The 23,384-nt window shown below is 38.1% G+C and overlaps 4 protein-coding genes and 1 long non-coding RNA gene across 6 annotated transcripts; 2 read left to right on the top strand and 3 right to left on the bottom strand.

The window, feature by feature from the left end:
* Positions 1 to 13: 13 nt before the first annotated feature.
* On the top strand, positions 14 to 5,322 carry tmem221 (transmembrane protein 221). The gene is given in 5 exon segments (XM_008407239.2): positions 14 to 208; positions 211 to 341; positions 418 to 623; positions 2,977 to 3,062; positions 3,708 to 5,322. Coding segments are annotated over 5 exon segments (1,056 nt in total). The 5' UTR covers positions 14 to 117; the 3' UTR covers positions 4,250 to 5,322.
* Positions 2,871 to 8,953, bottom strand: borcs8 (BLOC-1 related complex subunit 8). 2 transcript variants are annotated; one of them, XM_008407237.2, is made up of 6 exons: positions 8,817 to 8,953; positions 8,499 to 8,611; positions 7,377 to 7,441; positions 7,178 to 7,285; positions 5,329 to 5,420; positions 2,871 to 3,544 (listed from the first exon to the last, which is right to left on the bottom strand). In XM_008407237.2, the coding sequence occupies exons 1-5, from the start codon at positions 8,851 to 8,853 to the stop codon at positions 5,351 to 5,353; spliced, it is 393 nt and encodes a 130-aa protein (XP_008405459.1). In that variant the 5' UTR covers positions 8,854 to 8,953; the 3' UTR covers positions 2,871 to 3,544; positions 5,329 to 5,350. The 2 variants fall into 2 exon arrangements, with proteins under 2 accessions (XP_008405459.1, XP_008405460.1); XM_008407238.2 differs by lacking the exon at positions 5,329 to 5,420.
* Positions 8,954 to 9,131: 178 nt separating this feature from the next.
* Positions 9,132 to 12,364, top strand: rfxank (regulatory factor X-associated ankyrin-containing protein). Its single transcript, XM_008407240.2, has 9 exons — positions 9,132 to 9,223; positions 9,320 to 9,424; positions 9,578 to 9,676; positions 10,550 to 10,615; positions 10,693 to 10,793; positions 10,883 to 11,008; positions 11,122 to 11,188; positions 11,289 to 11,369; positions 12,023 to 12,364. The coding sequence occupies exons 2-9, from the start codon at positions 9,322 to 9,324 to the stop codon at positions 12,070 to 12,072; spliced, it is 693 nt and encodes a 230-aa protein (XP_008405462.1). The 5' UTR covers positions 9,132 to 9,223; positions 9,320 to 9,321; the 3' UTR covers positions 12,073 to 12,364.
* A 98-nt stretch (positions 12,365 to 12,462) lies between these two features.
* On the bottom strand, positions 12,463 to 15,238 carry nr2c2ap (nuclear receptor 2C2-associated protein). Its single transcript, XM_008407241.2, has 5 exons — positions 15,187 to 15,238; positions 15,015 to 15,105; positions 13,711 to 13,816; positions 13,533 to 13,600; positions 12,463 to 12,783 (listed from the first exon to the last, which is right to left on the bottom strand). The coding sequence occupies exons 1-5, from the start codon at positions 15,222 to 15,224 to the stop codon at positions 12,661 to 12,663; spliced, it is 426 nt and encodes a 141-aa protein (XP_008405463.1). The 5' UTR covers positions 15,225 to 15,238; the 3' UTR covers positions 12,463 to 12,660.
* A 6,042-nt stretch (positions 15,239 to 21,280) lies between these two features.
* On the bottom strand, positions 21,281 to 22,986 carry LOC103463706 (uncharacterized). Its single transcript, XR_533538.2, has 2 exons — positions 22,457 to 22,986; positions 21,281 to 21,980 (listed from the first exon to the last, which is right to left on the bottom strand). It is a non-coding gene; the product is annotated as an uncharacterized LOC103463706 (long non-coding RNA).
* Between the last annotated feature and the right edge of the window lie 398 nt (positions 22,987 to 23,384).

Here is a 23,384-nt window from a genome sequence, read left to right as displayed (position 1 = left end):
TGACTTTGTTCGGGACGCTCTCCCGTGAATACGCCAAGCCATTGTTTCCGACGGTCCGGGAGAAAAAGTCCATTGTTGCTGCGAACTTTTTAATCTGGGGGATTTAAAGCCCATCACATGCTCAGACAGAGCAGCGGGGCGCCCTGCCACTCAGCTGAAATCCATACCGAGGAAGAAAAGTTTTCCTCCGGACAGGACCTCCGGGAAACATACACTGCAATGCCTGCCCACGGCGCAGGACTGTAGGGACTTGGGGAGTCCCACTGGACGACGGGAAGCTTCTCTTTCCGCCCTTCTGGAGCCAATTTCAGGATAAACATGACGCTCGTGTACAGGCAGAGGTCTTTAATTGTTCTGTCCTTACTGGGAGTGCTGTCGGCCATCATGACCGTCTTATCGGTGATCTTAATATTCCAGCTGCAGTCCCACCAGGCGGCGGTGAAGGAGTCCACCACCGTCGCCTCCTCCTCGGTCATACCCGCTCACGTCTGGCCCGTCCTGCTGCCCGTCTCCACGGTGCTCTCAGCGCTGTCCCTCACCCTCAACTTGAGCTCCGTGGTCGTGAGTCTCCTCCACAGCTACTTTTCCACGGAGGTCTGCAGAGGGGAGCAGGACACCGAGAGGTATTTGGCCTGCTGCAAGCTGAACCGACTGGTTCAAGGAGCAGCCAGTTCCGTCCAGTTGTGACGCAGATTTAAACCATAATTTATAGCTAATTAGAATATTAATTCCACCTGTTGAGGGTTATTCGAACTGCTTTCAAAAATGGGAGATTTACGTTTCAGTTTTTGTCGCTGAGAAGTAAAATTGTTCAGTTTTGGCATGCAGGCTGCTTAGTTTATCAGACTGTAAAACTTACAAAAGCGTCCAACGTTATTGATGAAAAAATACAGTTTTAACCTTCTTGGCTGTTGTTTTAAAACGAAAAACTCCCCTTTTAAAGTGTTATAAGGTGGAAATGTAAAAAAAAATTACTTACTATTCTGTATTAAAAGTTGCTGAATCTTCTGGGAATTTAAACAGCTCTCAGAAAGGTTGATATTAGAACCTTTTGGAATTCTGTCCTCCACATGGTATTTTAAGATTACACGAGGAAAGTTGTAGTAATGCTTCAGGTAACATTCCCTAAAGGTTCTCTAAATGCATAATGAGACATGCAGATACACCTGAGGTTGTGAAAGCTGTAGACAAAATTTGGGGAACCAGCACCCTAACCCTAAGAATCTAATGTTTAGGTTCTCCAATATTACATTTTGAAAGTTGTAGCTTATTATATTCTGTATAAGTTCCCAGAAACTTTATGTGTGTGTGTATTAGTATGGAAAATCAGTAACTTTAACTGAATTTTCTGAGAGGGTCACTTGTTATAATCTTATGAAAACATAATTTATTTAGGGTCAGTAAGGTTAGTTTTTGCTTGGAAAGGTCTTGAATGCTAGTCTATCTTGTTCTTTAATGTTCCATTCAGTTCCAAAAAGAATGTTTTCTGAGATTAAATTGTAAAAATTGTCAACGTTCTCTGAGGATTCTTTCAAGATTATTTACCAAAAAGCTCAGATAACCTTCGGGGAACTTTTCGGGAATGTTCCGTCAACATAAAAGTTGTAGATAACATTTAAGGAACCTCCAAGAACATCATTCCCCTTTACCACAAACTTTCGCTGTCAATGTGGAAACTAACCTTTTAGGAACATTCTCTAAAGGTTCCCTGAAGGTTAGAATACCATTTAAGAGGGAATTTTCTGAATTTTCTCTCAATATGACTCTTCTTTTTTTCCCCTTTGGGTTCTAGTATTTGCTCGGTACGGTCTGGTATGCTAGCGTAGCCTCCAAAAGTTTACCTGTGAATTGTAGAAAAACTTAAGAGAACATTCAGTAAATGGTTCTTTTGCGTGTTTATTTAGAAAGTTATGCCTTTAGGCAACATTTACTAAAGGTTATCAGAAGCTTTTGTCATTGACCTATGGCCAACATTTCCTGAAAGCTCTTTGAGGTTTATACCTGGTCAAAACTTGGGAAACATTCCTTGAAGGGTCTAGTGAAGTTAACACAAGCTCGGTTAAGTCTGACATGCCAGCCTTTTTCTAATAAATGCAGCTCCTCCCAAAGTCGATATATTATTTTTAATTACTATTATTTTGCTAGTTAGTCTAGTACATAAATGAAACACATTTTTGTGTGTTTTACAGGTATCACTACTTAGATTTTCTCATGGCTTTCGTAATTCTTTAAAGTCAATGAAAATAACGTCCTAAGCACGGCAAGTCCTTGGAATTCATCACATATTTTAATTTTAAGAAAAGAAAGTATTTCTGAGCCGCTGCTTCACATCCTACATTGGTTCCTCTTTTCTGTTCAAAACACTGTTGCTACCGGTGAGAAAAAAAAAAAAAAAAAGCTGTTTGCTTGCGTTTCTCCTCGTGCCCACACAATCTTCTTTCGTTGTTAATGCTACTAACCACAGCCTTGTCCTGGATACTAAATTTAACTATTAGGTTTTGTGTAAAGAAAACATGGTTTCAGAAGTATTAAAAAAAATGGGGCTAGCTTATGTGTCAGAGAGCAAAGGCCTGCACTGCAATGCCTTTGGTCAACACCCCCCACAACCCTTATGAATCCCATCTAAACAATGGCCTTCCTCTTATTATGCACCCAGCGCACGGCCTCGCGCTGGCCCTTTCCCACGTCGGTATACTAATTCAACACCAAAGCCTGGGACCTCCCTGCTGACACGAGGGGGCATTCCAGAAAAAGGGGAAATAACTAGTGTCACAATATGCATATCAAATAAACCCAAATACCCAGTAATCCCACGATTTTCGATTGACTAAACAAACTTTTCTGGGAAAACAAACACATAAACACAAAGATATTGTTCTATTTTTATTAACCAATACACTGATTTCAAAAAGTGAAGCATCAACTTGAAAGTGCAAATATATTGTGGAGGTGCTGACATGGGATCTCTTTCAACAGAGCAGACTGGTTCCTTCTGGACAGCAGAGCTGTACGACATGTGGCGATTGGACTATTCTGCCTGGGGGTGTCTGTCTATTTGGCAGGTAGGAACGACAGACAGAAAACAAAACAGTACACTTTCACATTTTGCCTTACTACCAAAGCGTTTATTCTTACATTTGACACTTCATTGACGCCTCTCTGTAGCTAGAAAGCCACAAAAAGCATCCACAGCAATGTTGTGTTAGTTGTGTTTTCAGCAGCAGAGGCATACCAGCGCCGCTGCTTTTCCTCTAATCCGGCCGTCCAGTTCCAGAGAACAATGCATTCTTTGAGCAGCCATGACTTAAGTGTTTCTAATGCTGAACCTGGCGGTGCTGGTGCACCCCGCTCCGCAGAGTGGCGAGTTACTTTAGCAGTAGGGTGGTGGAGGGGTCACTTCATTGTGATGGTTGGTTGTCTCCCCTTGACCCCACTTCAGCCACAGTCCAATGGTAGTGGAGGCCAACTCAGGAGGTCTTTTTACATCCCAGAGTTGTGCCTTTCTGCCCCTTCCTTCAACATTCCTGGGTCTATGGTCCGTTTCCTGCAGGCAAACAGGATATCAATGAGACGAGCAGCGTTCATTATGCGTTTGGTTTACAGTTATCTGGGTCTCTAACGACTGATACCGTTTGCTGATAGTGCATTAAAATACCTTCTGCACGGGTAAATCAAGTTTTCTACGACCTTCTCTTTTTTCTCGGCAGCCATGTCCATTTTCATGCTCCTGATATTTGAGATGGAAACCGGCATCGCCAGCGCCTGCGTACTCTCCTCTGGGATCCTGATCTTGCTGGCGACGGTGATACACTCCCTGGTCAAAGCTTCTCGAAGTGCCAAGCGCTACAAAAGCGACCTATCCGACACCCTCTACCAAAACGACCACAGAAGCAGCAGCGTGCCCATTTCGCGGCCCTGTGAGCTTAGAGTCGGAGTGGACAAACCGCGGATTCACCGCAGCCAGTCTCATCACATGCAGCATCCGCTCTCTTACCCAACGTGTGGCAACGTCAGGCAGAGGGAGCACTATCAGCAGCAGTACTCCCCCACCGAAGGCTCCCAGAGCCACTCTACCGATAAAGATGGATACAGCACAGGAGGGAGCTGCCCTCGAATGCACCGGACCTTGTCTACTGAATCTGGCTTACTGCAGGCCCAGGTGAAACCCTGGAATGGAGTCAACAACGAGATGAGGAGCGTTTTGGCGCGCAAATCAGGGATTTCAGCAAAAGACTCAACGCTTGTGTGAGCCGACATTCTTTTCAGAGGAGTGAGGAATTGGAGAACTGATATCTGACTGCAAGTTTGTGGAGCAAGTGAACCCACACTGCAGAGGGAAAGCTCTTCGTTTCTTCACTGTACAAATGGCAAGTTTATCTTGTCTGGCTGCATTCAAAATGGCCAAGTTTAAGTTATACAGTCAACTTTAAACATGATCCACCAATCTGAATAACACAGGTATTGACTGGTGTTGGATGCTTACAGTATGATAACCTTAACAAAAACTACCCCTGGTTTTAAAGGACTGTGTAATTTACACCACAAATTGAAACAATAATGTATTACATGATCAAATTGCTTTTACATAAAACAAAAAAAGCCACCAGATGCAACATATTTACAGCTACAGATATTAGAAATACCAGCAGTTCTAAAGCCGGGGTCACGACCCCACATGGGCTGCAAATCAATAAGTTCCTCCTCAGGAATCAAATGAAATTCAAAAATTTTTCAGTAGTTGTCAAATACAGGATTTTTTTTAAATTGGGCATAATTTGTCATTTATTTCCTCTTTTGCATTTTATAGGTGAATAAATAACAAGCTGATAATTACTCTGACAATATGCTCGAGTAGCCAACCTGCTGCTTAAATGTCAGGCAGCTCATATATTGACCACTTCATATTGTGGCACTGAATTCAATTTCAAACCAATAACTGGTAATGTTTTTCCATCTACAAATTTAACCAAGTATTCCCAAAGAGCCTTATTTGTCTTTCTCTGAAGTGATGGAGAAATATGGGAAATATTAATTCAGCTGACCAGCAGTACACAGTGGAATTTAAATTATAGGAACAACTCTAAAACCTTGATGTTGTTGACCAGTCCAAAAAAATGAGTTATAATACACCAACTAGATACATGTGCAAACTTTATCATAATACTGTAAATACATTATTTCACTTTATAAAGTGTTTTTATGTCGGAATTGTGTGCGTGGAGCGATTGTATTTCTTGACGTGTTCAAAAATATTTCATGTAGAACCTTAAATAAACTGTAGAAAGAAACCTTGCTTCTTTTCTAGATAAATCTAGAAGAACTACTAACCTTGGACACATGTGCCCAATGTTCATGAGGAAGCAGGTGAGTTTTGTGGAGCAGGTAGGGAGGGAGCAGGAGATGAGGTCGCATCATTTTGTCTGCATGCAGGTGTTGATGGGAGAAAATAAGCAAAGAAATAAACAGAAAAACAAACAATAAAACTGAAAAGGGGTTCAAAATAAGCATACATTAAAATAACAGCAAAAAAAAAGGTAATCTGATGCAAATTAAAAAATGAAAGCACAAAGTCATGTAACTCTCAATTTGTTTACAGTATTAGAAAATCTGGACGACTAAGGTAAAGTCATTTGTATAAAGATGGACACTCAAAGCCCAAACTTACATGGGATTCAAACTTTGACACAAACGTTTCACTGGCTTTTTACAGCCAGAGAAATTCACATTTTACAGAGCGAAAATCAGCACAAAATCAGTACAAAATCCTACTTTTTCATTCCTGTGTCAACAGGAGGTGGCAAGTAAAAAAGTGTCTTGTTTCATTCATTAAACAAATACATAAAATGCTGTAGTCTTGTTTTTGAAGATCTCTGAGATCTCCTATCCAACTATGGTGATCGCTCTCTAATAGTAGATCCAGAAATTGAAATTTTTAAAATACAGAACATGTTATGAAATCTTGCTTTCAGTTTTTATTGTTTATATATTTTTTTTCAATATTTGCTAACATTTCAATCAACTAATAATATGTCCAAATATGTTAAAAATATATATATTTTAACATGATTGCTTTTATTGTACAAACCTGCTGCTTAATTTCAGTCACACATTAGGAGCAATTTTTGGCATTATATAGATTTTTTTTTTACATTTTATTTTTGAAAATCCAGTTCTTACTCACTTTCAAAAATATGGTAACTTGCTTTGGTCACAATATAATTTGAATTAAAAAAATTCTAATGTTGCATGATAAATTCAGGAATGCTGGTACAATTTATTAATTGTAAGGGTAGAGGTGATGTGGGCAAGACTTACTCAGTTCTGACTGTCAATTCTAGTTAAAAATGAAATTACTGAATCTGGAGACTAAGGTCAATAGTTTGAAATATTACACTGCATGTAACCACAGACATTCTCCATTTATGGTCTGTGGAAAGAACCATATGAAAGCCATCTTCAGATACATACAAGCTGAGTTCAAAAGTTTGAAGTGATGAAGAACACATGAACTTACAAAATACAAAAAAGTAATAAATAACGGCAACCTGACAATATCCTTCCTAACAGACAAATGACCTTTCATTTGTACAGGATTTTTTTTATTTTAAAATGGAGTAAACTCAACTGAAACAAGACAATGTTTATTTTGAAGCATGTGTCATACACAGCTGTGTCCTTGTGAAATTTAGGGAGGGGATAAACACTCAACATGGGTTAAACACAGCTCTTAAGATAACACCACAGCATTTTATTCAAGTGCTGGTCTGAACTTTGACTAGATCAAAACAACAATTTGATTCCTTTGGTTTTCTTTAGGTGTCCTTTTGAACTGTGTTCTGGATCAATGTGTTATATGTTTTCCTAATAAGGCTCAAGGTTCAGCTGTCCATCACATATTATATATTTTTTTTTACTCTACCACCACTGTGTTTTAGAGACATCAGGGACTATTAGTAATGTTTCCATGTTTCTAGTGTCTCATTTAAAATGTCTTGTTCAGATTTGACACAGCAAATGGAATACTGTCTACTTTTATTTTTATATATAAAAAAGTTCTCCAGTGTACCCTCCAAAATTACTTTAATGTTGTGTAGTATTGTTCAAGGTGCTTTTTGTTTAAGGCTTATAGATGGGGACATAAACTTTCTACGGGTTGAATTTATACTCATATTTGTACCTGCGTCCATTATGGTTACTGATCTGCTCCTTCATGGTGATGGCTTGTCGAAGAAGGGCGTCAATGTTCTTGAAATACACACTGCTGTTTGTCATACTTTTCACGGCACTGCAAAACACAGACAGAAATACGAGAATTAACTTTGAGGAAAAACGTTGGATGGGATTCTGCTTAATTGAAGCATTCTGAAACTTCTCACCTGCATGCATACTCTACCGTGTAGATGGCTCCCTGACTCTGTTCCTCCCAGCTCTGCATGTCTGTCTGTGGAAAAAAAGGAACAAAGAAAGAAACAAATGTTGAGAAAGAGTTTATCCAAATATAGAGTTAACAGTGCAACTTGATTAAAAGACATCACGTAGCATGCTTCTCAGAAAAATTGATTTCAACAAAACAAAAAAAGAGTTTTTGTGAAAAGATTTGATTAATTTTTTTGTTTGTTTGTGTGTTCCTTGAAATTAGCTGTGATTCACTTTATTTTGAACTCAAGTCATTTTAGACAACTGAGTATTAGACTGAGACAATGGGGAAAAGATGATAAGTTTATTAAGTGGAACTTTTGACAAATTTGATCAGAATTCCCTAAAATACAATACATCATTTAGAGGCATCTAAATGACTTGTTTTAAAAATATATATTGGTTTGGAAAAAAAGAAATTCCCACATCCTTGTTGCTAATGTGCAGCAATAAACACAAGGATGACATAATTGAAATAAAAACAATAAAAACAAGCTTCTCCAAAACACCAAGGGATCTGTTCTGATTCATCATCTGCTGCTGGCTGGTAACACAGCTCCGTATGTGTACTGCGTATGGTAAGCTAAGCTTGTTTTTACAGAACAACAACTCCCACCCGCAATTGTTCTGTTCAGCAATTCCCATAGTTTAAAGTCGTTTTAAAGTCTTGAAAATGACTTTAAAGAAGAAAGTTGGAGTGACAGCCTGTGTCTTAAACATGCCTTAAAATCTAAACAATATATAAAGGTAAGCAGTAACAAAACTACAATACATATGTTCAATTATTCTAACAGCAATATGAACAACTAGGGGAGGTCAGCATCTTACACTGGAGCAATAAATTAAATAAGGTTTAGTGAAACTATCCAAAGCATTCATAGCTAAAAAGCACAACATTTAATGCGTTAGGCAGATCAGAAGCCAATATTTGTTTGTAATTAAGTTTCAGACTCACAGCTGGATAGTCTAAAGATGATTGTTCACTGAAATGTCAATGTGTTGCTGGAAGATGATTTATTTATTTTTCTTTTTTAATGCTGCAGACAACTGGAAGATGTAACATCGAGCTGAAGGAGGAATACCTTGTGCTGCACCAGCTCAGGCAGGGACCTCCTGACGTGCTCCTGCAGCCTGTACAGAGCCACTGATGGCTCGTTAGCCAGGACGTACATACTCTCCGTGAATTTGTCACTCACTGTGGAGTCAAACAGACCAGGACACAGCATTAAATGTGTAATTCGTGTCATGAAACATAACAACAGCGAAACAAACACTTAACGGTACTATAAAGACGTAGCTTGGCCGTTAGCTTAAGCAACCATTTCTTAGCGCTGCAACGTTAATGTATGGTTACAATAGAAAGTCATCTACGGATTTTTTTTTTTTTTGCTGATGTTTACCTCTCCTAACTTTCAGTTGCATCTCTTGGTCATCCATGACCAAAGCTTGTTTCTCCTCTCAGAAGCCAACAGCGCGAAGAACGGCGTCAGCTGATTCCTGCTTCCGTATTATTGTCCCTCTGTGCAACACGACGAGATTCCGGACAGAAACACTGACTCTAGCAAACGTTTTTCCTTCGCGAATGTAGTCAGAGATGCTTTGATACCCGAAACGGACTGCTGATTCAAACGATATTTCATCTTGTCTGTTCCCTTAACATTGTTTCTAACTAGCAAAAAAACTGAACAACGTGAGAAGTGTACTTTCTAAACTGTTCGGAAACCGAAACGATCCGGTGTTGGAGCGGAAATTTAACACTTTCTGTTTTCCCAAAAGGAAGTGGTGTCTGTGAATGTGGCTGGATGAGGTAAGGAATTTTCCCCGTAGATTTTATAAACTATGTTTGTTAACTCTCCCTTGTTTGTGCGGACACACAATCTAGTATCAAATTGTTTTTATGTAGTTATGATGGAGAGCATAGATGATGAAGAGGTTACAAATGGCCATCACATTCAGCAGTCTAATGCTGCAGAACACTCTTCCAGTTCAACACGTGGAAATCCAAACGGTATTATATCTTCCAAATGTGCTCACATTCTTGACACCTCTTACACTACCAGAGTCATCTGAGGTTATCTGATTAAGATAGTCTTAGATTGGCTGGACTGTAAATAAAATATCACCACTAACATGGATGTGTTTTCTCTGATTGGTACTCTAGAGATGGATGTGGAGGAGGACGACATCTTTAAACACTCCACTACTTTGACCAACAAGCAGCGAGGCAATGAAGTAACAGTACGTCCAGCAACATTGGACTGTAAGTAAACGCACTTAGAAACTTGCAGTTTCAAAAATCAGGAGACTATTTCCAGGCACAAAAGTCCACATTAATTTGGGACTTTTGATGGCGCATCTTAGCCATGCACACAATTGCAGTGTTTAAAAGAAAAACAAAAACAAAACAAGAATTGAGTAGTACACCTATAATTGATTGTATGTTTTAGATAAGCTTAATATAACCTGGAATTTGTCCACAGTGACAATAGTTAACAGTGCCGTGAACTGTAAGGGTGCAGATCTATGGAGAACTATTTGAGCTGTTTGGCCACACTGACAAGAAGTACATTTGGTTTGGACTTGTCAAAATATGGTTCTCAAAGATCAGAGTTCCAACTGTCCACCATGATGGACAGCTGGCGGCTCAAATCCTTCAACACCTTAACAATTACGCCACTACGTATTTCACTTCCATCCTCAACCATATTGACAAATTCATGGACAATGCTTAAAATTGTGCTTGAATTTAAAAGTTCACTTAAATTGGTTGGTTGACCCCAAAAAAGTGGTCATGTATTCAACCAGAAGCTGGTTGATAGCTATGAAAAGTATTCCGTTGGGGTATTTATGGCTAAGAAAGAAACATTTATCCAAACATTGGTCATGATGATTTTATGTATTAGACAAAATCTGAAATAAATTCAAATGCCCAGTGTTTTACTAGATCTCTGAAGTTGTCATATCAGTCCATCCAGATAAAAAAAAAAAACAAGATAAAAGTCGTCAATTGTTAAAAGCCCAAATTGGTTATGACTTTTATTACTACCCCCATGAATGCATGCAACCCTCTGGTCAAAACTGTAGGTGTTTCATCATCGTTTCTGGATTATTTGTATCAGTTATTTTTTAACAGCTCTGTCCATACATCAGCTAGCAGCTCAGGGTGACGTTTTACAAGTAGCTGCACATTTAAGTAAAGGTAAGAAAATCCCGTCCTGTTGTTTTGAAAAGTACACAATTCTACATTTCCGAGCGCTTCGTGCTTTTGTCTTGCAGACAGTTCAGTGCTCGCCACGCAGGATGATCGGGGTTTTACACCCCTCATGTGGGCGGCTGCGTTTGGAGAAAAAGCAATGGTGGACTTTCTCTTGGAAAAGGTTCGGAAAAAACAAAAGACACGCATTACATAGAAACTCCTAGTTGTCATTTTCAATGGAATAAAATTTCATAGAAATATATGTTAAAGGGTGCGGATCCCAGTACAATCGCAAGGGAGCGAGAGAGCGCCCTGACTCTGGCCAGCTCTGGCGGCTACGTGGACATCGTCGAGTCTCTCCTCAGACATGGAGTGGACATCAACACCTACGACTGGGTACAGCTGGGACTTTAGACATTTCCTTCACACATGTTGAAGATATATCAGCAGAACAAGTTATATGTTACAGTACAACCACTGTTTTTTAATTGTTTTTTTTTTGTTCTCAGAATGGTGGAACTCCTCTTCTTTATGCTGTACGAGGGAACCACATCAAATGTGTAGAAGCTCTACTTGGTACATTGCATGTCTTTTTTTATACAAAAAGAAAAAAGAATATATATATAATAACACTCGGTTAAAGCAGGTTTATTCTAACAATGGTAATCTCTTGCAGCCAAAGGAGCAGATATGACCATAGAGTCAGACTCTGGCTACAGTCCGATGGCCTTAGCTGTTGCACTTGGGCACAAAAAACGTATGTATTAGTTTTCTCTAAGGTGTTACATTTGCTCTCTTTTTGTCATGTTAAAAATACAAACTTCAATGTAATTTATTAGGATTTTATGTGATGGAAAAAAAAAAACATTTTGAATGCAAGTTAACAAGTTCAAATTTTTAATCAGATTGGCTAATTGTTTGACGTAACCCGATTTCAAACCACCCAAATGTATTCATGGCCATCTTGTTCCACATGATTGTTCACAAGTGTTCTTTAAAAAAAATTTTTATAAAATTGAAGGCCTTCAAAGTGCAGCTGTAGTTACACGGAGATTAAAATACAGTCAAACTGTTTACCCACTTCTGGTTATCTGTTGCACAAAATGTTATTCAGGGATGTCAAATTAAAATGTCTTGAATAAATATTACAACCACACTTTCAGATTTTTGGTTTATAAAAAAAAAAAGGAACACCATGAATCCATCACTACTTTTTTTTTTTTTTGCATGAAATCCCAGAGAAATTAAAATATTATAGTTGTAATTAACCAAAATGTGTAAAAGTTAATGGAATATAAATACTTTTACAAGGCAATGATTACATTTATCGATTTAAACCATTTTTACAGGGTGTCGTAAATGATATGTAAAAAATTTCTTTTACATCCCCCCCCCCCCTTTCTCTTCTAGTTCAGAAAGTGTTGGAGGACCACATCCTGAAACTCTACAAGTCAACATGACGTCAAATAAACCCGTAGGAACATTAGGCGGAAGACGCTTTGCTTGCATCCGTGCAACATTTAGACGGTAAAAACATCCGTCACGTCGGCAAAACACAACAGAAGACAGAAATGTAAACAAATGGATTTATTTATGCACTTAGTTTTTAAAAAAAAAAAGATTTTTTTTTTTAATGACAATTTATGTAAAAACTATTTTTGAAAGAGTGAATGAAATATCAATTGTTCTGTAGAATTTTTCTGAATGGAATTGGAAAAAAAAAGCTTTAATAAAATGCTATTTTTCAATGAAGCGGTTGTGTAATTCAAAAAGGCACAATATACATTTGTAAACGCAGCAAACTTTTTAACGTCACTATGACCATCAAAGTGTCCAACGTGTGCATTTTCTTGTTTTACTGACGTGAAGTGAAACTTCTACACAGACGTCTAAACGCAGCGATACCAAAAAAGGCCACGTTTGCATCAGTTCACAAGGTGGCACTACCAGATGACATGTTTTCCAAGTGTCACCACACCACCCTGTACTTTGGCCACGGGTCATTTCCTCTCTCATGAGAGCATTTTAAAAAAAAGAAAAAAAAATACTCATGAGGTTTTTTCCCCCATAATGTCCAAGGAATAAACAATGATTCTCCCAAAAAAGTCGGTGCTGTTCTCAAACAGTATTTTTACTTTGTCCACGGTGGGGGCCTCCTTTATGGGAAAGCTGTGGGTGTGGAGTTAAGAACGAAATAGGGGGGTGGCGATAATGAACGACATGGTCAGAAAAATATTGTCCAATAACTATTATGAGCCGAACAGAACAGCAACAGGAAGCGTGCTGTTGTTCTTTTGAAGTTATGTTTCTGTAAGAAGAGCAAATACGTAAAACAGTTTCATTTCTGGTTTATATTAACCGCTGGACATCAAGAAAAAATATTAGGTAATTAATGCAAATGTTTTTGTTCTGATTGTTAAAAAAATATGGCACTCAAAATGGCTTCAAGCCGTTACTAATATACTCATTTCATCAAGTCATCTTAATGTACAGGTGCTTCTCAGTGCATTTTTTTTTCAGCTGGAAAAGTGAAAATCCAACTATATAAATTCATCACACAAAGATTAATGGGTCTACACATTTTTTTTTTTTTTAGACAAGTAGCAAGGAACAATTATAAACATACAGGTTTCACTTTTTGAAGTAAAATATTAACAATGTAATATTGGCTACATTACCTTCCTAAAATTATGCTCCAAGTAATTTTTTGCCAAAAGTAATTTTGGCAGAAAAAAAAAAAATCACTTCCTTTTAATTGCCAAAATATGAATAATAGTAAAAAAAAAAAAATCATTTTCGGCAAAAAATGACTTATCAAGCTTTTCCCTAATGTTTAATTTAATGAGAAGCACCTGCAGACATGTCTTGTGAACATGCGACATGCATGACTGCAGCCCTAATGTAAAATAAGTGAGGATATCTGAAGACAGTTATTGTCCTCTGGGTAAAACTGGCTCAGTCCTGTGAAGTTTCCGTCTTTGCGGCAACCTGCAGAAAGCACAAACACAAAAATAGTGTGCATCATTTTGTCATGCTTGCTACAGGAAACTCTAAAGTTAGAATGGCAATTACTTCTTTCAAGAAACCGCAGCATTTACCTTCTAATCTGCATGCTTTAGCCGAGAAGCCTCCCTGGAATTGGAGTTTCACCTCAGAGACTTTTACAGATTGGGGAAACTCCAGCAGCACCCACTGACGGTCCCCCTGACAAAGAGAAGACAGCGATTGAGCCACACTGTGACGTGGACGGTACAATATGTCATTAAAAAAAATGCATGAACTCCTGGAAGTCTAGAAAATATGCTGCACATCGGAACAAAACCCTCATCGTTTATCATCGTTTCGAGTAAATACGCATTCAACCAAATTCAAATAAAAGAAATTCTGATATCTTTAGTTCTGATTAAATAAAAGAACATTTACATGCAACATATTCAGCTGAAGTAATTAATTTTGCTGACAATCATTGTTGTCGACGTTAAAAGATTTAGGATCTATTGACATGTTGCGCTGCAGTTGCACCTTTAGAAAGCAAGAACAACATATCTGTGCAAAAAAATCTTAAGTCTTGGTCAATTATCCTAAATGCCCAACAGAATGCTAATGCTATTGAATGTTTTGTAATACTGTGCTTGGTGCACACACTTATTTTGAGTACAATTCTTAACTCGATAAAAGCTAACGGTATCATTTAATGTCTCGCTTATTTATAAAAAGCATCCTGACCAATATTAGGCCTTGAATCTCTTCTAGTCAAGTCTGACTTTCAAGAAAAAGAAATGTTGGAGAAAAAAAAATCCCAAATTATAGTAAGTATGAGGACTTTGAGTTAAGTAGCATCCGAGTTGAACTAACCATCTTTGGCTGCTACACTCACTTTTTGCACAACAGAAGAAGAAAGTTGAAAAATCAAAACAAAGGAACCAGATTTTAGGGTCAAAGTCGGTATGCTACGGGGATTAAAGAGTGCAAAGAAAAGTGTTCCCACACCATTATACCACCTCCAAACCTTTCTCTTAATGTCGTGTACACCAAATTCTGATCAAACCATCTGAAGGTTACTCTGACATTTGCCAGGAGTCTTTGTTAACACAGTAACCAATCCTTGGATTTTAATTTTTTTTTTTTTCACTTTTTTTTTGACTATTCTCTGGAAACCCGAGATGATGTTGTGAGTCAAAACCCTAATAGATAACACAAAACAACAAGAGGTACAAAGTCACTTAAATCCGCATTCTTTCTCATTCTGACGCTTGATTTCAAACCCAAGTCATCTAGATGTCTAAATTGGCTTTATTTCTTCACGATGCAACACTGATTTTTTTTTGTAAAGTAAAAAAATATAATAATCACATGAACTTGGAACAAAGCTGTCATTTCTTTAGTTTTTTTTTTTTTTTACCTGGTCTGAGTTCCAGCAGGTTTCTTCATTACAGTCGAACATGAACTTTTTCCCAAACTGCTTTACGTCTCTGTTTAGCACTGAACTCACCCTGAAAAGACAACAATTGGGGGATATTTAGTACCTGAAGGAGCATAGCAATTATTTCTGAATGAATACCAATTTTATTCACCTGCTTTGCGTTTCGCTACAGATCAACTGAGAAGCCATACTCACAATTTGCCGTCAAGCGTTGTGTCCACGTGGTGTTATTTTTACGACGGTGACATCATGGAGCGTCATGTCTCCCACGGCCTCTAGATGGAGCGCTCGATCCGTCTTCACGTTCTCCTTGAGGTCATAAGTAAAACATTTATGTCTGTTACTGATATCACAGAAAGGGGAAAGAAAAGTCAATGCATATTCATCAAGATCTCCATAGATAACACACTGTATTATTTATTTATTTTTTTTTAAAAACTCTCTTTGGTTAGTCAGGTGTTATTACAGTTCTCCAGCCTGTCCCTGCCATGATCACTGTTGATTAAAGGTCACCAAGAAGAAAGAGGACCCTGGTCAGTGAAGTTGAACCAGTCAGCTTAAAATGATGAAAAGATTAACAAAAGGGAAAGGTTGCACACGTTGAGGTTTTTTGCCATTTCACAGGTGACTGCATGTACGCCATGAAAATAATCAAAAATAATGTCAGCTCAAGATTTTACAGCTTTTCCCAGGGACCATATCCCCACGTCTCTGTTTCATAGCCTGGGAACCAATAACACGGAAGAGCAAGTGTGTGTGACTATGTGTGTGTATTTGTGAAGAGGTTAGCCTATTCATTACTGATGGAGAAGTCCTGCTGAGGCTTGGTCACAGAGTCCCCTCAGTGCAGATAATCAATAGGTCTGAAATACAAAACCTGATGAAACCCAGGCTCCTTGAAGACTGCCCATAGGGGAGTACTGAAAGGTGATTGTATTGTCAGGTTTGGACTCTGCCCAACCCCCTTCTTCGGGAACCCCCTCTGAGACACACACACACGCACGCACCCACGCACGCACCCACGCACGCACCCCCCCCCCACACACACACACACACGCAATCACATTCTTACCGTATCGGCACCCAATGTCACTTTGACTTTGTGATCTATTAGAGGAAATGCTTGCTCCCAAACAGCGATTAGGTAGATGCAAGGACACCCACATGACTTTCATGTGGGAAATATTTCGAGCTTAAGAATGCGCCGCAGCATTTCATTTGGTGGAAGCCACTTTAGTTGTTTGGCTGGTTTGTAAACACCTTTAAGTATATTTAAAGCTGTTAATCAGACGTGCTGCCTCAACAATTAACTTACCAGGTGCTCATTAGTCCGCATGACAAAAATAATGTCCTGAACCGAAGCCGTGTGCGATGCCCACCTGGCAAACAGTCCCACGAGGGTCTCTCGTGAGTGAGTGATGAGCTGTTGTTCTGACTCATAAACTGGTGCCCATGTGGGTCTCTAATGATCCCAAGGTGGGCTGCAAGTGGGTCATTTGTTCTGAGAACACTCATGGGCTCTTTTTGTGTCGCGTACGAGACTAGATAGAACCAGACAACCAAAGTGGTCTTAAGGTGGTTAGCTCGAAACCTAAACTGGAAGACAACATTGTAAACTTTACTTGGGAAACTTCAATATATGTATCAGCAAATTCAGAAACCTAATGTCCAGTGCCTATAAAAAGTATTCACCCCCTTGGATGTTTTACATTTTACAATATAAAAAAGGTGTTTTTATTTTGTCGAAAAAATTTTTTCTAAAAAAAAAAAAAAAAATAGCCCTTTAATCTTAAAGTAAAAACTGTTTTTTACAAAATAATAGCAACTGAATTGAAATATTTGGTATAAAATAAGTGATTGTATAAATATTCATCCCCTTCAAACCATTATTTAGTAGACAGGCCTTTGGCTGGAGTCACAGTATGGCGTCTGTGTGGACAGGTCCCAATTGGGTTTGCACACCTGGACCCTGCAGTTTTACTACTTTCTTTCTTGAAAATCTGTTCCAGCTCTGTTAGGTTGCATGGAGATCAGCTGTGAACAGCCCTTATTAAGCCCTACCACAAATCGTTTGTCAAATTCCAGTCTGAACTTTGACTTGGCCACTCCAAAACATCCGCCCTGTTGTCTCCAAACCATTTCTGTGTAGCTTTAGCTGGACGTTTTTGGTTCAGTGTTTTACTGTAACATAAATGCTCCCTGAAGCCGTACTACTTTTGCAGATGGAAACAAATTTTCATCCAGGATTTTATTTTTGATCAGTTTGTTTTATCTTCTTTTTCAGAAAAGCCTCCCCACAACATGACACCGCCATGTGTGACAGTGGGGATGGTGGCGTGTTTGTTGGTGTTCACCAAACATAGCATCTTGTCTAGTGGCCAAAAAGCTCCATTGGCCTCACCAGACCAAAACGTCTTTCTTCCACTTGATCATGGAGTTTCCCAAGTCCCTTTAGGCAAATTCTAGGCAAGTGTTTCATTCCCACTCTCCCATAAAGACAACAGGTGTTGCGTTCCCATCTCAGCTGCTGAAGCTTCGAACTCCTTCTAGAAGTCAGAAGTGTCCTGGTGGTCTCCTTCTTGCACACTCACTCAGTTTGTGAGGACAATATGATCCAGGCAGATTTACACACGTGTCATATTTCTTCCATTTCTTGATGATGAATTGAACTGAACTCCAGAGGATGTTCAGTGCCTTGGAGATTATTTTTTGTTTCCATCCCCTGACTTGTTCTTTTCAAAACCATTTTTTCTGATTTTCTTGGAGTTGTGTCCTTGGGTGAAAGACCTGGCCTGCTTGTGGCATGATGCATGGTAGTCTGCCCCAGGTTAGCTGTGGATACAATGTAGCTCACTACCATCAATGGCTACATTGCAGTATAAAGGGCTTTGGGGCACTCTGGACAAGATAAGACACAACATAAGCACAGGCCATTCACTAGTACACTTCAAAAAATTAGAATATGATTTAATGGTGCAATATTTCTTGCTAGTCATCTCAGAAAATTATGATTAGGGATTATGGCTTACAGGTACAAGATACCCAAAATTCAGTATCTCTGACAATTAGGTGTGCTATTACAGCTGCTGCTTGAAGTTACAACCGTTTCCTTTATAAGAATCATTAAATCAGAAGGTGCTTGGAAGATAAAATGCTGTGGAGCATGCACCACGGGAGGTCAATGTGTCAGGTTCCTTGAAGATTTTGGTGTTTGAAGTTCAGACTACAGTCTGCTAAGAGGGACATTTTTGAGGCTGGTGCAGATGTCAAACTGACAATCTTTCTGGGAAAGTTCTGGATAAATTGAGCTTATTACATCGGTGGGGTTGTTCAAGCAGTGTATGCTGCCAGTAATCTAAATATAATTTAAAATCTTATTGAGATGTTTGAATGTTTAGAACAAAATTAAAGTGAACAAATCTGTAGTCCATAATTTAAGAACCTTAATGAGTCTGTAGATGTATTCTTCATAAGTTGTCAGGAATTAATCTAACGTGAAGCCCCTCAGTGGTTGCAAATCATTCAGGAAGACAACATTTGGTGTTCTTTCAGGCTTGCTAGCAAGCCTGAAAGAACTTGCTAGTTCGGGAAAGGGGAAATAGCATCCCCTTTCCCGCAAACACGAGGCACATCTGTCAAAAACTGCAGCAATTACCAGGATATTGAGTTTGGACGCTGCAGTTCCTCGTTTATTTCCATGTAGAAATTTTCTGCTGCTGTTTAAATTAAGATCTCTTATTACGTTATTTTAAAAAAAAACAGAACATTGTTCTGCTGTCTTAATTTTACAGTTTAATCTTAGTGTTGGTTGGTTAGTAAGTGGGCTCATGCTCTCACCTCAAAATGATAATCACAAGAGAAACAAAGTACAGTAGAAAATTGAAACAAGGAAATCATATTTCACCTAACACCCAGACATTTCAAAGGTTTTACCCAACAATTCATTAAAAGAAAAAAATAAAGTAAAAAGCTGGAAATAAGGCTCAAGACACTGTAAGCTAAACAAGACGGAGGCATATGGTGATTTGCAAAAAGCAACAAATTCGTAAGCATGTCTTTGAAAATGTGCACATTTTAGGAACCAGAAATACCATAGTCCAAACACACTGACAAAGCAGATGACGGTTTAAAAAAATAGAAAAACAACAAAAGTAAAATAAAATATGTTTTAAAACATCCAATTATCAGTTTTCTATACCCCATTATCTTTTCAGGGTCATGGGGCGAAGCTGGCACCTTTCTCCAGTGGTCTAAAAATACAATATATAATAGACATTTTCCAAAGCACAATGTTCTAAAATGTGTGCCATGTATGCATGCAAAGATGGCTCAAAAACAAAAAACAAATTTATAGGCTGAACAGAAGTGAAGCAGCAGAATGTCTGAGCTACATCAAAACACTCATAAGCATCAATAAATAAAGGCAGATGACATCACAACAAACACACCACAGCTGAGATAAAAAAATAAATAAAAAAAAACGGCTTTAGTAAAAACTTAGTATTATGTGTTTTTCCTCATTCACACATTTGGATGTGTACACAACATGCTTTCACATACTGAGCTGGTTTTGACAATCAGTTGACCTTTAGAGGGTGATGTTTGCTCCATGCAGACCACATGTATAGTTTGTAACTGGATGGATGCCCAACCTCTTGTCAATGTTGTCAAGATATGTTGTATTTTCTACCAATACAACTGGATGCTGTAAATTCAGAAGTGGACCAACATGCCGCTGCAGCTTCGCACCATAGAGAGAGATAGACTGATAGCTGAAACAAAGCCAGGAATACAGCATGAGCGTGGACACACTTTGCTTTGCTAGTTAGGAGATAAAGAACACAAAAAATAAAAATCAGAAATCAAACACTCTCTAGAGACTTGTTTACCAAGACCAGACTAGCTGATGCCTGTCAGTGGACTATAAGACAGGTGTTTTGCTGCTACATATAGCTGCAGGCAGGATTTACAATTACCAGCGGTACGGTTCCTGAAGGCTGTGTGTAGTGCAGTGACAGGTCATGGTTCATGAAACGTGCCTTTTCCTCCTTCATGCACCAGCAGTCAGAATCCTTGCTTGCTCGTGATGTGGTTTAAGGCCCAAAGGACAAGCTTCGATCCCCCCCCCCCACCCCTTACGAGCCCGTAATCCCACAACCATAACTACACTCCTGGCCTCTGATATCTGAGCCCATAGTAATGAGTGAAGCGCCGGCAGGTCTCACAGCAGACCGAGGTGTGATGAGATGCTCGAGCGTGTCATTTTATGGTTGGGTCATGTGGATTTGTCCTGAGGAATAGCAGGGGATTTTGCGGCTGAAGAAATCATTGTTGAATGTACGGGTTCTGGTTGTAGAGGGAGAACAGAACAATGGGAGAGAAATTGGGTGGAGGGAAAAGGCTGTGACATTCTGTTGTTTCTTGAAGGTGCTGGTTCATTTTGCAATTACACACCAGTAACAGAGAAAAGACTGGTGCTTGTTTTCCTTTCTCTGAAGTCAAACACTTCACTGCAAAAAGTCCCCTTTCAAAAACAAGAAAAAAAAGTACAAAAATAAGGTACAATTTTCTTAAAATAAGAAAAATTATCTGCCAACAGAACAARAAAATTTATCTTGTCAAGATTTTCTAAAACAAGAAAAAATATCTAACCAAGATAAACCTACAATATCTTAAAATTAGTGTATTTTTACTTAAAACAAGCCAATTTTACTTATACGAGTAAGATATATTATCTTATTTTAAGAAAAATTATCTCAAGTAAAGAAAATGTTACTYGACACTGAATTTCTTGAAATAGCGTAAAATTTTCTTATTTGAAGAAAAATGTTCTATGTATTAAGAAAATAAATCTCATATATTCTATTTATATTAGTAAAATTGGCTTGTTTTAAGTACAAATACACTAATTTTAAGATATTGTAGGTTTATCTTGGTCAGATATTTTTTCTTGTTTTAGAAAATCTTGACGAGATAAATTTTCTTGTTCTGTTGGCAGATAATTTTTCTTATTTTAAGAAAATTATACCCTATTTTTGTACTTCTTTTTCTTGTTTTTGAAAGGGGACTTTTTGCAGTGATATACCTAAATCTAATTTATTTTTATTGTTGCATAGGATTAAAATATATATTTTGTCACAGCTTTACTCAAGGTTCTTATGCTAAGACAAAAATCCAAAAATTGATCCTGTGAATACTGGAACAAGAGATGTTATTGGCTTGCTGAAATGAAGACATGAGTTCAATTACTTTTAACATATTTATTACGTTTAAGTTTCACATAAGCACAATAAAACATGACTACTGGTCAGAATAAAGTCTGGATGGGCATCTGATTCTGAAACAATCCTGTAAAATGACAGAACAATGAAGATCTGACACATCTGCCGCACTCATAAGATGCCCTAAGAGTCAAGCAAACCAAATTGTCCAAAGCAAAAAAAATCTTGGGATTAGATGTCAACAATAGGAGCTTCCTCCGCAATGAACTTCTTCCAATAAGCCATAGCCTTTTATATGTGGAAGTCTTGCCTCAGTTACGGACGGCGTTCTCAAGACGTCTGTCAGCAGCACAGAGAGGAGTGGCCCCACACACGGATGCTGAAAAGTGTAGTAGCTATGATGTCCTCCTTTCAGAAGATCAGGGAAGGCATGGTTCCAATGGCCAGTAGAAAGTTGGTTTCATGATCACCGCAGAGCTGAAAAGTGGTCTTGTTTGAAGTTGTTGGGTCATCTGCTAATTGGAGCACAGACAGAAAAACAATCACAAAACAAACCACGTTTTAGGGACTAATCAGTGTAATGATGAATCAGTATCATAAATTTCTTACCTTGAGAATGTGAAGGACACCGTCACTTGCAATTCCCAAAGTTTCTTGTAGATGGTGCAATACGTGATTGACGATGTGTCTGGCATAGGCTTCACTATGGCAACAGTTTGGTTTACTTGAAAAATAAAACAAGTCTTATTTTAGTTCATGTGCTCCATTACAATATTACATGAATTCAACATGGCAAGAAAGTTATTTTAATTAAATCAAACAAGGACTACTTAAATTCACTAATTAAAAATAGTGTTTAAAATATCCTGGTAACAGTGTGGAATATCTAACCTTGTAAACTCATTGCATTTAAGTTTTTTAATTACAGCACATAAAACACCCTCAGTTAGTGAAATACTAGGCGGAATTGCCCTTTAACCATTTCCCGAATGAGAAGCCACCTTAGCTGTGTTAAAAAACGGAAGCTACTAAGAACTCGTGTCGATATTATTTTTAAGCCACATCTATTGTGGTTAATGACTGTTCAAAGCTCATATTTACAAGAGCGGCTCTTTAACCGCGGATGAAAATTGGCATTTCACGACATGCTAACTAGCTTCAGTTAGCTTATCTTAGAAAGACAGACAACTTTAAACTTACCTCTGAGTACAGCAGCTATAGGGTCTATACACGTAAAAAAGTCCTCCATCTTCATTCATGTCCAACCGAGATTAGAGAATTTGCCAAAAGAAAATCTTATAAAAGTACAGTAGATAAAAGCTTAGTTAGGCTGTTGCAACTGAATCAACCGTTAATCAGGGCAGTTAAATGATCTCTGGCGTTGCCGTTAGTGATGTGCGGATTGATACTGAAATATCGATTCTTTCGATACCAGAACTTAATTCTTTAAAATCTATTTTCAGATCCAAGGATCAATACTTTCAACACTTTAGTAATTTGAGATAATGTAGATTAACAAGAGCAAGTTAGAAAGTAACAAAATTATTGAGATCTTGCCTAAATGAAACGTTGTTAATGGGAACTACTTTTTCTTCCGCTTGGTAAGTATGTAATGTGTAAGGACGTAATGCCCAAGCGCAGCGTGCTGCTGACGCTCACTCACTCAGAAATGGACATGTTGACAGATTATAAAAGTGACACGGATGTATTTCAGCTGTCATTTTATAGTAGTTTTAATAATTAAACAATGATGTACACTGCTAAAAAAAAATAAAGGGAACACTTAAGTGAACACTTAAGTGTTCCCTTTATTTTTTTGAGCAGTCTATTTAGTAGGGTTATTACTTTACTAATTTTCTTTTTTTTAGTTTGCAACTCCATTTTCACATGTTTTGTATATTTCTGCTGAGTTAAAATAGCTTATAGTAAACGAGATTGTTGTCTCAATGTACTTCTGAGTTTAAAATGAGTGCATCAGAGTACATTGTGTTCTTTTTATGAAGCCAAGATATGGATTACATTTATTTTTTATTTAATTAAGAAACAAACTAACTGTCTTTGCACAAAGTATGGGATCTGTATTGCCAATACCAGCTTAAATTTTACTCGGTATTGGATCGGAAAGAAA

The sequence above is a fragment of the Poecilia reticulata genome, linkage group LG4 (assembly GCF_000633615.1).
Source record: "Poecilia reticulata strain Guanapo linkage group LG4, Guppy_female_1.0+MT, whole genome shotgun sequence".
Taxonomy (NCBI): Eukaryota; Metazoa; Chordata; class Actinopteri; order Cyprinodontiformes; family Poeciliidae; genus Poecilia; species Poecilia reticulata.
Note: the sequence above shows the minus strand (reverse complement) of the source record. Positions and strands in the feature narration are given on the sequence as shown.